General features: G+C 44.6%; 1 protein-coding gene across 3 annotated transcripts in view; it reads left to right on the top strand.

The window, feature by feature from the left end:
* TNFAIP8 (TNF alpha induced protein 8) overlaps positions 1-12169 on the top strand; it is a 222113-nt gene extending 209944 nt beyond the window's left edge. For all 3 annotated transcript variants that reach the window (XM_075341885.1, XM_075341884.1, XM_075341883.1), the window contains exon 2: positions 10932-12169. In XM_075341885.1, coding sequence (XP_075198000.1) covers positions 10932-11500 — 569 coding nt within the window. In that variant the 3' untranslated portion in view covers positions 11501-12169. The remainder of the gene's footprint in view (positions 1-10931) is intronic.
* Positions 12170-13596: the final 1427 nt, after the last annotated feature.

The raw sequence follows: 13596 nt of genomic DNA, 5'->3' as shown, positions 1-13596 counted from the left end.
GGATGTATATTGCATACTTGCAGTTACATATCCGCCCAGTGGAGATGAAAATGGAGGAGAATCTTGACAGTCTGCACATTGCATGCACCGAGTAAAAGCTCAGAAATATCTCTAAAGCCTAGAAAAAAACATTAATATGCTGACAGCCACCCATTGTAGTTGTGCCATCAGCAGGTGGCCGCTGCAATTGTGCTGCCCCGTGCTCCGCAGCAGCCGAGCCGCTCGGATCTGGACCTTCAGTGGGTGGCTCGAGGGTCTCCGGACCCGGGGGTCCACGGTCACTCCGATCTAAAAGGGATTAGCGGTTTGGGGACGTAGGTGTATGGCCGGAGCCGTGTTTGATTCGTGACGCCACCCACGGGTTGTGGTGAAGGTGGACACCACCGCTGCAGTTACGGGGCACCCGGGGGAGATGTTGCACAGCAAGTTGTTAACCCCTCCGTGGGTAGGGATGGTGGCCCCGGGACCCGTTGGGGGAGTAGTTGGGCAGTGCAGGGAGATGGGAGGCTGGAGGGCACTGGTGTACTCACGATTAGTAACACACACACAAGTTTCTGGTAAACCAAGGTGATGGTGGTCGGTGCCCGCAGCCGGCTGCAGTCTAGTCCCCCACCCGGTTGGTGGTCTCTGCCTTTCTCCTGCACCAGTTTGTGTGATGGTGGACTACCTGCGCCTGCAACGTCAGGAGTCCGCTCCCCGGCTTGTGGATGCTGGAAGAGCCCTTTTCCCGCAGACGCTGGTCCGTGGGATCTCTCTGCCGTGGCGGTGGCTGTCTATCCCCCTCGTTGGGCTGTTGTCTTCAGTCGGGACTTTGGGTGGGACAGAACCTATAGTTCTGGCCGCAATCAGTTAATTAGCTAGCCCCCAGTAGCTTCTGGACCTAGCTTCAGGGTCTGAGTACCCCCCTTTGTGCTCCGGGTTTCTGAGTCGGTTCCCCGGGTAGGTACCGGCGGGCCACTACTTTTGTCCCGGTCCACCACGGTTCCACCGAGCAGTCTTCCCGGCTCCTGCAGGCAAAGGCCTCCGTATGCCTCCTAGCCAAAGGTGCTCGGGCTCCTACCCTGGTACCTGTCAGTCTGCTACAGGCCTGTCACACAGGCCTGTCCTCCTCCACTAACGGACTCCAACTAGAAACTCCCAGACTAAAACTAACTGTGTTTCCTGCCTCAGGCTCTCTGGACTCCTCGGTGGGCGTGTCCAACCGCCTGGCTCCGCTCCCTGGTGTGTCCATCCAGCTCTGAGGGAGGTGAATAGGGTTTTAAAGTGTGGCTGCATCCACCTTGTTAGGGGACTGGTGTAATGCAGGGCCCTATCTGTGACTACCTGGCTGGCCAGGGCGTCACACAACCAAAGACATTCAACCCGGCAGGCGAGTAATTGTTGGATTCACTGGTTGATACTGATAGAAAAGGGCCCCTGTGCAAGAACAATATAAAGGCCGTTTGCAACCAAAGAGCTCATCAAATTGCACAAATCCATCTGCTCTGGACATAGAAATTGTCCTCCTTACCTATTGGGCCCCTGTGCAGCTGCCCTTATGATATGTCCGCCTCTGGTTGGATTGCTGACGGAGAGAGTAGATGAATAGTGGGATGTTGTTATATATTACACAGTATTGGCAGATGTTTTTTTATAAAACCCTTTTTAAACCATTATAAAATATCATTTATAGGGCCATGTCTCTTTAATGGGAACCTGTAACCAAATTATTTCCTATTAAACTAAAAGAATCCCCTTCTGCAGCTCCTGGGCTGCATTCAATAAAGGTGCACCTTGTTCCCAGACTCCCCTTCCAGACCCCAAAAATAACTTTATAAAACCTGGCCGTTAGTTATGCTAATTACCTGTGTGGCTCAGATGGGCGGGCTCATTTTCTGCTCCTGTACCCCCTCCTGCCGCTGATCGCCGTCCTCCTTTCTTGATTGACGTGATGACGATGCCGTCATCATCCTCGTTGCATTTTGAAATCTCGCACCTGTGCAGTTATGTTGGCTCGCGCAGGCGCAGTTTGCCCTGACATATCGCGGGTGGAGCAGAAAACATAGCTGCCCTCGCTCGCACCGGTGAGCTAAATGCGCAGGCGTGAGATTATGGTCGGCGCTGTGCATGACCTCACCAGAATCATCCTCATACCCGACCATAATCTCATGCCTGCGCATTTAGCTCACCGGTGCGAGCGAGGGCAGCTATGTTTTCTGCTCTACCCGCGATATGGCAGAGCGAACTGCGCCTGCGCGAGCAGACCTAACTGCACAGGCGCGAGAATTGAAAATGCAACAAGGATGATGACGGCAGCGTCATCACGTCAATCAAGAAAGGAGAACAGCGATCAGCAGCAGGAGGGGGGACAAGAGTAGAAAATGAGCCCGCCCACCTGAGCCACACAGGTAATTAGCATACCTAACGGCCAGGTTTTATAAAGTTATTTTTGGGGTCTGGAAGGGGAGTCGGGGAACAAGGTGCACCTTCATAGAATACAGCCCAGGAGCTGCAGAAGGGAATTCTTTTAGTTTAATAGGGAAAAATCTAGTGACAGGTTCCCTTTAAGGTGCACGTTTAACGTCTTGCTGAAATAATTGTGCAAGATATGAACGTGTCTCAGTCATGTGCACATTCCACCCATCGCTGTATAGATCATGACTGATGCCAGACTATTTACTCCAGACTACGCCCATACGACATTAGGGTGTGAGATGCTGGGTGTCAGCACTACTACAAAGCCCGGAGAAGATTTTCCATAATCCTATCTGAGCAATCACTCCGCTCTGATAAATCAATTATTGTATGTGCAGAGTTTACACTATCCAGCTCCATACTGGGTAATTATAAGGTCCCCAAAATGTGACTGCAGGCAGATGACGCAAGGGGAGGGTGGAGAGTTCTGGATACTGGTACCACTGTGTGTGCTGCGTTACAGCACTGTGCCCTTATTTCTTCCCTTACCAGAGCTCATGTTTTAGATACATTAAAGATAACCTGTCTCCATGGGCAGAGGGCGCTGACTAGAATAATATATACAGTCTTGTGAGCAAACATTCAGTATAACCTGTTTTCTTCATTTAGACCTCTGCTCTTTCTGTGTCCAGTGGGCGGTCCTATCAGTGTATAAGGATGCATACAGGTACATCTGTCAATCACTGATAGGACTGCCGCGGACTGAAATCCATAAGTAACACAGGTTATACTGAATCTTTTTTTCCCAAAATCACATCAATCTGCTGCGCTGCCTTGCTCTATAACATGATGCCTGTAGATTGGACTGTATTTTCATGTTGACGGGTTCCCTTTAATACAGCCCTCAAGTTTTGTGTTTGTTTTTTTTTGTTTTTTTTTTTTAATTTTACCATTAGATTGATGCTTTTACATCTAATTCTCATGCAGCCAGTCTTCTACTCGCCCTCTACTGGCATCTTCACCACCTTTTGTCACCGCTCCTGTCCCGCGGCGCCATTTTGTGACAGTAGCTGCTGACTTGCTGGAAGTCAGAAGTTACATCATAAGCTCTCAATACAAGTATAGGAGAGTCAGAAAAAGGCTCCTATAGACTTTGTATTAAGTCGTGACCCTGAGCGCACGCCAGTAAACACTGGAATAGCTGACAGGTTACAAACTGCTGGAGACCAACAAGCAGCAATGAAAACTGATGAAGACGCTGGAGGGTGAGTATGAGATCGGGGACAGGGACTTTGATTTAAAGCAATACTCCTGTGGTAAAATGAAAAAAAAAAAAGCCAGAGTGGTGCTTTAAAGAGGTTTTCCACTACTAATGTGACACCCTTTGTTATTCTAACTCTTCCTAACAAAAACAGGTTTTGCTCACCCATCTGAGAGCAGAGATACTGATTCCAACGATGTGTCATTGAGCTGTTTGCTGTCATTTTGATATAATCAATGTTGTGTCTGCTGGAGATCTTGCAGTTATACAGAGCTCATGAATATGCTGGACTATGTGCAGCTGGCCAAGTAGTCCTCTAATGATAATCTGCTGATTAAATAGTGATTGTATCAAAATTACACTAAGCAGCCCAGTAATTGACACATTGCTGGGATCAAGATCTCTATCTCTACATTATGCTGCTCTCAGATTAGGTGTCAAAAATCTGGTGACCGATTCCCTTTAATATACTTCTGTTATCTCCTCTGCTCCTGTAACTGATCTCTAACAGGCTCGTAAATGTCTTTATTGTTGTTGTAGCTTTGATTCTTCCAGCTGCAAACCGGAATCGGACCAACTGTGCAGGGCACGACACCGGTGGGGGGTGGGACTGCCTCTGTGAGTGACAGCAATCTGGGCACTCGGCCCCTACCAGTGATGTACCCTGCTCAGTTTGTCCTGTTCTACTCCACATTTCTGATGCAGTTATTAGCAAACTGTGGCACCAAACACCATTCACTGTTCATCACTTTTGTCATTGCCTCAGGCATGGCTGCCATTGACTGCCCCAACCTATGTACCAGCCTGATTGCATTGAATTCCATGTGACGTATCTTACAGGATTGATTGATGGAGCGTGACACAAAGTGAAATGTACGAGCCAGGTTTCATTCTCATTGTTATTTCTGTGTTTCGGCATAAGCAGATTGAATTCTTCTCAAACCTAATGTCTTTGCTCCTCCGCACGCCCAGGGTGGACACATTCTCTATTTTCATAACGACCTTTTACGATATTATGAGTAAATAATAAATGCTCAGTCACTGCACATAGGACACGGGAGGCACAGAATGCCCGGATAACTGTTCTGCCACCTACAGGTCATCTGAGGTTTTGCAACTTTTGAGTTTTTTTTCATTGGCTGTATACTGGATATTTACAGATGTATGGAGGTGAGGTGACTATTCAGGAATATGATTGGGAAAATTCCTTGAAGATGAGGGGTGCCAGTGCATTTAGCAGTTATTTTATCTCCCCCTCTCACCTATTAATTAAAATCCAATTCTTCTGCTGGAGTCACGGGTTCAAATCCCACCAAAGATAACATCTACAAGGAGTTTGTATGTTCTCCCCATGTATGCTTAAATTTCCTCTTGGTACTATGGTTTCCTCCCACACTAAAAAGATATACTGATAGGGAATTTAGTCCCCAATGGGGACAGTGATGTTGATGTCTGTAAAGCGCTGCGGAATTAATGGTGAGTAAAATAAGTATTTGATACATTGCCAATTCTGCAAGTTTTCACACCTACAAAGGATAGAGAGGTGTGTAATTTTTATTGTAGGTACACTTCAACTGTGACCGAGAAAGAAAATACAGAAAATCACATTGAATGATAAGTAATTAACATTTTATTTCATGAAATAATAATCTGATACAATAGAGATACAGAACTTCATATTTAGTACAGAAAACTTTCTTTGTAATTATAGAGGTCAGATGTCTCCTGTAGTCCTTGATCAAGTTTCTACACACTGCAGTATTGACCCACCAGGGTCAACATTTTGGTGCACTCCTCCATACAGATATTCTTTAGATCTTGAAGATTTCGTAGTTGTTGCTGGGCAACATTGAGTTTCAGCTTCCTCCAAAGATTTTCTATTGGTTTCAGGTCTGCAGACCTGCTAGGCCACTCCAGACCTTGAAATGCTTCTTATGGAGCCACTCCTTAGTTGCCCTGGCTTTGTGTTTTGCTTCATTGTCATGCTGACAGACCCAGCCACGACCCATCTTCAGTGTTTTTAATGAAGGAAGGAGGTTGTTGGCCAAAATCTTGCTATGCATGAACCCATCTATCCTCCCTTCAATACGGTGCAGTCGTCATGTCTCCTTTTCGGAAAAGTGCTAAAAATTATGATGTTTCCATCCCCATACTTCATCTTTGGACGGTGTTCTTGGGGTTGTACTCATTCTTCTTCTTCCAAACACGATGCGTGGAGTTGTTACCAAGAAATTCTATTTTTCTTTCATCTGACCACACACTCTTCTCCCATGCTTCCTCTGGATCATCCAGATGGTCATTGGCAAACTTCAAACAGGCATGGACATGTGCTGATGTGAGCAGGGGGACCTTGCGTGCCCTGCAGCATTTTAATCCATGACGGCATAGTGTGTTACTAGCGGTAATCTTTGAGACTGTGGTCCCAGCTCTCTTCAGATGATTGACCAGGTCATCCCATGTAGTTCTGTATTGATACCTAACCTTTCTCAGAATCCTCCTTACCCCATGAGGCGATCTCTTGCATGGAGCCCCAAGACAGTCATCTTGTGTTTCTTACATTTTCTAATAATTACGCCAACAGTTGTTGCCTTCTCACTAAGCTACTTGCCTTTTTTCCTGTATCCTATACCAGCCCTATGCAGGTCTACAATTTTGGACCTGGTGTCCTTAAACAGCTCTTTAGTCTTGGCCATGGTGGACAGGTTGGAGTGTGATTGATTGAACGTGTGTACAGGTGTCTTTTATACAGGTAACTGGTTTCAATCAGGTGTAATTACAGGTACTGAGTGCAGAGTAGGAAGGATTCTTAATAAAAAATAACAGATGTGTGAGAGCCGTAATTCTTGCTGGTTGGTTGGTGATCAAATACTTATTTCATGCAATTAAATGCAAATTTGTTATTTACATATCATATAAAGTGATTTTCTGGATTACTTTTTTGATTCTGTCTGTCACAGTTGAAAGTGTACATATGATAAAAATTACAGACCTCTCCATTCTTTGTTGGTGGGAAAAGTTGCAAAATCAAGAGTGTATCAAATACTTATTTTCCCCACTGTATATTGAATACATCCATGTTCATGGCCCCAGAGAGTAACATTAGTTCCTTATTAACGGAAGAATACTGATGAGCTGTGATGCCAAGAATCCTACTGCTAGTGCCACAAAATATCTACAGTGGTTACATGTCAATAAAGATCAGAAGCACAACAGGAGGGTCACCTGTTATGATTCAGTGACCGAGGAGGATCAGAAAAAGGACAAAGATGCGGAAACCCAAAAAGTAACCAGAGTGGCTGGAACCTTAACGGACTGCAGACCTAAAGGCTCTTGTCCACTTGCATACCGCTTCAGATGCGGGAGCATCGGAAGTAATATGCTAATGACCCTCATCTGTGGTGTAAGCCGAGGGTCATGCGACTGTGATGCGATCTTGAGATCACATCACAGGAGCGGAGAAGAGGGAGGGAGCACTTTCTCCCCATCTCCTCCATTGTCTGTCTCTGCGTGCACCGCACTGCAGTCACATAACATGTGCGTGCAGTGCGATTTTACACACACGTGAGCCGAGTCTCGGTGCAAAATGCAGCATGCTGCGATTGTACCAAGAGCCTGATTCGTGTGGAGAAAAAACTGGACAGAGGAAACTGTCTCATTGATTAACACTGATGCGAGTGCAATCAGATTTTTTATCGGATCACACTCGCACCAGGAAATTGCGAGTGGAAAAGAGCCATAATACTGAGACACAACTAGAAGTAGCCGTGGGGGAAGCCTACGATGACCTAGTCGCCTCAACAAAGCCGGAGAACTAAATATTCTTACAGAGAGAAATATTAGAAAAGCTAATCTGCCTCGGAGCAATCCCCAAACATATAGATAGTCCCCCACATGTAAAAACTACGGTGAAATAAGAAAACACAATACATAGTTAGAAAACAGATTAAAAAAAGATGAGGCCCAATCTATCTGTATAGGAAAGGATAGGAAAGAGCACTGTCTGCAGCCGTTAAAAATAAATAAATCTCAGCATGCCTGATATGGAATAGTCCTGAGTCTACACAGGCTCTCCCCCACTATATCAGTACTCTGGTGTTACTGGGATCCAAAAAAACTCTAATATAGGTGAGGGACTGAATTTAATACCAAGCATGACAAAACATAATACATAGCAAAACAGGGAGCTAGGTATACAGACACTCCCAGCAGGGAATGATCCAACTCCACCAAGAACTCCACACAGGCAAAATCAGGAATCAATCATTAGTATCAAAACAAACAAAAAAAACTACAAGAAAGTGAAAACAATAAGCAGAGGTACAAAGACCAACTTATCTGAGAGGAGTTCTGGTAGAGAGAGGAGCTGGTTTCAGAGTGTTCTTAGCACACATGAGATACATTGAGCACCGTCAAGGAACAGGAAAAACCTACTCCGTTATATAGGTCCAATCTGAATGACCCGATTGTCAGTCCTCCACAGGTGTCTGGCTCCCATTCAGCAAGTCAACTGCACCGCCAGCACTGACCACAAGAGGGAGCCCCAAACTGGAAAATGTATTCACAACAGTCCCCACTGGATTGTTAGGAGATTGAGTGATTAGTAGAGATGAGTAAGTCTTTTGAAATTTGACTTTGGCAAATTTTCCCCCAAAAATACAATTGGCTACGAATCAAAAGTGTTTTAAAGCCTCCAATTGCCCTGAAATACATGTATGACAGTATGCTCTCTTCCTTACGCCCTAATTTTCTTTATTTCTATGCTGTCACACATTATAGGTGTAGTTTTTAAAGTGTGTTATGCTTTCTCTCCCTATCTCTATAACTGAGCTGTAAAGCCCTCTAAGTATGCAGATTCACTGCAAAATGGCTGCTGCATTTCCTACCTCTGCTTTTATATAGGCTATGATAGTCCCTCCTGATTTACCATGTGGTGTGATAACTGCAAGGTATTGTGTGGAAGCCCACCTAAGTTAATGTGAGCCTTTTCTTACTGATGCAATCTTCTGCAATGTGTAAAATGTCAGAGGACAATTTAAGTGATTTCACAAATTGTTAAAATTAACCTGGTTCAGTAAATTCCTAAAAATTCAATATGTAAATATCTTCTTGAGGAAGAGGACTAGAACTCTCGTCAGACCTATTGAGGCTAGCAATCCTAAAAATCAATATCGATCATATAATGAGCCTTGTTACATGCAGATTTAAATTTCCAGAGGAGCACTACACGGCTGATAAGTCTCCTTACGCTGCCTGGGAACTCTCAAGGAGAAACTTTCCCATTTACACTCTAAAAAGTCAGCACAAATTTGATTTGCATTTAATTGATTCACTCTTCCCAAATAAATAATATTTGTTTTGTTATTTTGTAATTAAGGAAATATAATAAAACTGATGACTCAATATTTTGAAATATGACCCGTGACTTACTTGGTATGAAGAAACAATAGGAAACAGATCCTTCTCTTAAAACAATTTAAAATGTAAACAAGGACATAGCAAGAGATTTGCGGAGAGGTGGAAGTAATCCAAAGATGGCAAGTGACGCAGGATAGCGATTGATGTACTTGACTTTCATGGTTGCACACTTGCATCTTCATTTACCTGAGAAGGTTCACCCCTGCACAGAAGTTTTTATTGTAGGTTCAACAGCAGATAGGGGAGGGAATAGGCTGACAAATCTAATAATAGCTAATCGTTATGTGGATTTGATTCAATAGACTCTTGTGATACGGCAGCATTCTTTAAATGCATCAATGTAAAATAGTTTCAAGTTTCAAAATAGTCCGATGGTGTGGAGGATTTGGAGTGAAATATAAGACTATTAATTCACCGGGTTTTTTTTATTATTTAAAGGGAATCTGTGACCACTTTGACCTTTTTAAACTGTTAATATGGGCATAGAGGTTATAGAGCGCTGAAAAAAATCCATACCTTTATGTCTCGTATCAGATGCCTTTTTGTTAAAATATCATCTTTTATCACTTTATATAAATGTGTTCTTCCAGGCTATGGGGTGGATGCTGCCTGGAAGATAACTCTGCCACCAGACATTATTTTAAGTAAAAGGGACGTTACCAGGGTGAGACAAGGAACTGACACAGAACAGGAGAAATTAAATTTGACATCTTTCAAAAACCTTTTTTGCAGCACCCTGAGCTCTGCTTCATTGCAACAATGTGGCAACACTGTCTGTTTGTGAGCTGGAGGCTGAAGCTGAGAGGAATCTACAGAAGTGTCAGTTAGCCCGGGGCCACATGGGGCACTACTATGATGCTCGCATGGCACTCGGCTTGCGCTGGCAGCACAGCAGGATCCGAGTGTCATGCTAGTATCCCTGCGTCTGAGGTCCGACTGTGCGAGCGGACCTCAGCTTCGGGGGGCGGGCCGGCACTCAGGAGGTGAGGGCCGGCGCTGCGGACGGGCGGGCCGGCACGGAGGAGGGGAGGGAGGGATTCATCTCCCTCTCTCCTCCGTAGCCGGCTATTGCAATTCTCGCTTTGCACGCGTGGTACACCGATGTACCGCGAGTGCGGTGCGATTTTTCTCTCGCCCATTCACTTGAATGGGTGCGAGAGAAAAGAGTCTCGCATTACAGTCGCAGCATGCTGCAATTGTTTTTTCGGTCCGATTAGGGCTGAGAAAATAATCACTCATGGGTGCTGACACACAGGGTAGAATTAGTCCGAGTGGAATGAATGCAATGTTTTATCGCACTCCACTAGCACCGATTTTCTCGCCATGTGGCTTAGGCTTTATAATCACACACAGCTCTGCAGAAAGAGCGGCCATCACACATCACTCTGGTAAATCTAAATTTTACTTAAAATAATCTCTGAAGGCGAAGTTAACTTCCAGGCAGCATCTACCCCATAGCCTGGAAGAGCTCATTTACATAAAGTGCTAAAAGATATTTCAACATCAAGGCATCTGATATGAGCTACACATGCATGCCATTTTTCAGCTTTCTATAACCTGTTTGCCCATATTAACAGTTTAAATGCTCAAAGTGGTGATAGCTTCCATTTAACTTTTATTACGTTATTGTGCTTATTCCTGTTTTAGAACACTGAGGTTGCCTAAAGGGTGCTATTCCAATATCTGGGATATTGCTGGAAGATGCTATCACGTGCTGATAGGTGAAGTTCGGACCATTGAGGTCCCAATTTGCTTAAATTGCTTTTAGCTTATATGTTTTATCATCTGTATTAAAATATGAAATACCTACAACTAACATAACTAGTATAATAACTTTTCCTACTTTTTTTTTTCTTTTCAGTGGCGACAGATTTTTTCAGTTCCAAATATCTGGCTGTCCAGGCCCAGAAGAAAATTCTTGGTAAGATGGCTTCCTCAAAATACATTGCAACCTCTTTGATTGATGACACCAGTGGAGAAGTGTTGGATGAGCTCTATCAAGCAACCAGAGAATTCACCGAAAGCAAGAAAGACTCAGAAAAAATTATAAAGAACCTCATCAAGACAGTAATAAAGCTGGCAGTCCTGTATAGAAATAATCAGTTCAACCAGGAAGAGATTGCACTTATGGAAAAGTTCAAGAGGAAAGTCCACCAGCTGGCCATGACTGTGGTCAGCTTCCATCAAGTGGAATATACATTCGACCGCAATGTGCTCTCAAAATTGTTAAATGAGTGTCGGGAGTTACTTCATCAGGTGATCCAGCGTCATCTCACTGCAAAGTCTCATGGACGTATCGACAATGTGTTTGATCACTTCTCAAATTGTGAGTTTTTGGCAGCTCTATACAACCCTTTTGGACCTTACAAAAACCATCTTCAGAGACTTTGTGAAGGTGTGAACAAAATGTTAGATGATGACAATATTTAATGATGGGACGTTGACACGTCTGAAGATAATTTCTAAGAAATTCAATTTTGGAACTGATTGCCACGAAGGCGTAAGAAACCATTCATTATATGGTGCTTTATCTGCTGATGGTAACTCTGGAACCAGATTGTTATTTCATGCAATGTCGCTTACTGGTTCTTGCCGGAGAGACGTTACCAAACGTGATTATTTGCAGATAAGTTCCCTCTACATGCTGAGCGTACTTTAGGTTTTAAGTGGGAAGACACCTTGAACGCAGTGGATTATTCAGAAATGGGAATCTTACAAAGAAGTTCTGCAAACGAATGGGGGGAAAATGCTATTTATGGCCTTGCCAAAAATATTTCAGTGCAAATGATGTATGTGTTTTCTGTGTAATGTATAATATATATGCCCTGATTCTTTATGCATTATTTCTTAATAATTGAATGATATGGCAGCTTCTTTTGTTTTTTTGCTTCTGTTCTCCAATTTTTGTTTTGTAGGAACTATATTCATACAGATCTGCTGTTATGGAAGTGCATTGCATTTTATAGGATATTTTGATTGATACCAGTATCCTTATTATGAAAGGTTCTTAATTTGTAAATTTAGACAGCAGAATTGCACTTTCTTAATGCCCTGGACAACCTGTCTTATGAAAAAAAAATAAAACAATCTATCCGTTTAGTTATTATTATTATTATATACACACTGTTTTTCTGCTATTTTCCACTGCCTTAAAACCAATTTAACTGGATTGAAACACTGCAAAGAAATATCAACATTATTTTTAGTTTAAAAAACATTCAGTTTAGTGGTTTTGAACAAATAAAGTACACCCCAGAGCTGATAAAGACATCCATTACAGCCCATTAAAGTGAAGTTCCATTTATGAATCAAGCATCTCTTGGAGATCTGTACGTAGAAGGCTATATTCACACGATGTTTTGGTGTAAATTCATAGTATCCGCTATAGCCCTGGCTAAGCCACTAGTGCCCACTTTATATATGTATGTGCGCTGCTCAACAGAAACTGTAATGAATGCAACTACATGACACATGATTCCACACACCAAGGCTATATTCTGCCATATATGCTGATTAAACCGTACCCTTAAAGGGAAGTAACTGCATTTTTTATTTTTGTATTAACCCCTTCCCGATCGCGGGCAGTAAAATTACGTCCTATTTTAACGTGACTTAACAACCAGGGACGTAATTTTACTGCCTAAAGTTCATTTGATTGCCGTGGCCATAGCAACGGCTTTCAAATGATATCCCCTGCTGTCTCTTACAGCAGGGGACTTTTGCTTCACCCCAGGGGGGGTGGCATCGCCACCCCCCATCGACGATCGATGTGATTTGGCTGTTCAAATCTGAACACCCAACCACATCTTTCGCACTGATTTCGGTAAAAATAATGCTGGAAATAGTGCGATACTGTGAGATCCAGCTATGAGACGCCATAGCAGGTACAGCAGATCATAGGTGGATCTCAAACATGCCGCCCCCAGCCCCTGCAGCACTGATTGGAGCGATCGTGCTATGACGCGCAATCGCTCCAATCAGTGTGCAGTGGGGCGGTTTGATTTGCTGGTGGCCGCCCTCCCCAGGCCTGTGCTGGTCTGGGGACCCTCCCCCAACATGTCTGCAGCGTGCAGCACTGGCTGGTACTAGTGGTACCACGCCACCGCTGCTGCTGCCGCTGCTGTCACGGAGCAGGAGCGGTGAGTATTGTTCTCACCTTGCAGCCTCTGCGCGCTCCTGTGATTGCTCCTGCGCGCTCCCGTAATGGCCCCTGCCCATGCTCCCCTGCGATCTGCCCCCCGACATCCCGATCTGCCCCCCCAACATCCCGATCTGCCCCCCCCGACATCCCGATCTGCCCCTCCGACATCCCGATCTGCCCCCCCAACATCCCGATCTGCCCCCCGACATCCCGATCTGCCCTCCGACATCCCGATCTGCCCTCCGCCATCTCGATCTGCCCTCCGCCATCTCGATCTGCCCTCCGCCATCCCAATCTGCCCCCCGACATCCCAATCTGCCCCCCGACATCCCAATCTGCCCCCCGACATCCCAATCTGCCGGCCTCCCCCGTGATCTCTATTCTG

The sequence above is a fragment of the Anomaloglossus baeobatrachus genome, chromosome 1 (assembly GCF_048569485.1).
Source record: "Anomaloglossus baeobatrachus isolate aAnoBae1 chromosome 1, aAnoBae1.hap1, whole genome shotgun sequence".
In the NCBI taxonomy this organism is placed as follows: Eukaryota; Metazoa; Chordata; class Amphibia; order Anura; family Aromobatidae; genus Anomaloglossus; species Anomaloglossus baeobatrachus.
This window is presented reverse-complemented; position numbering and strand designations above follow the sequence as displayed.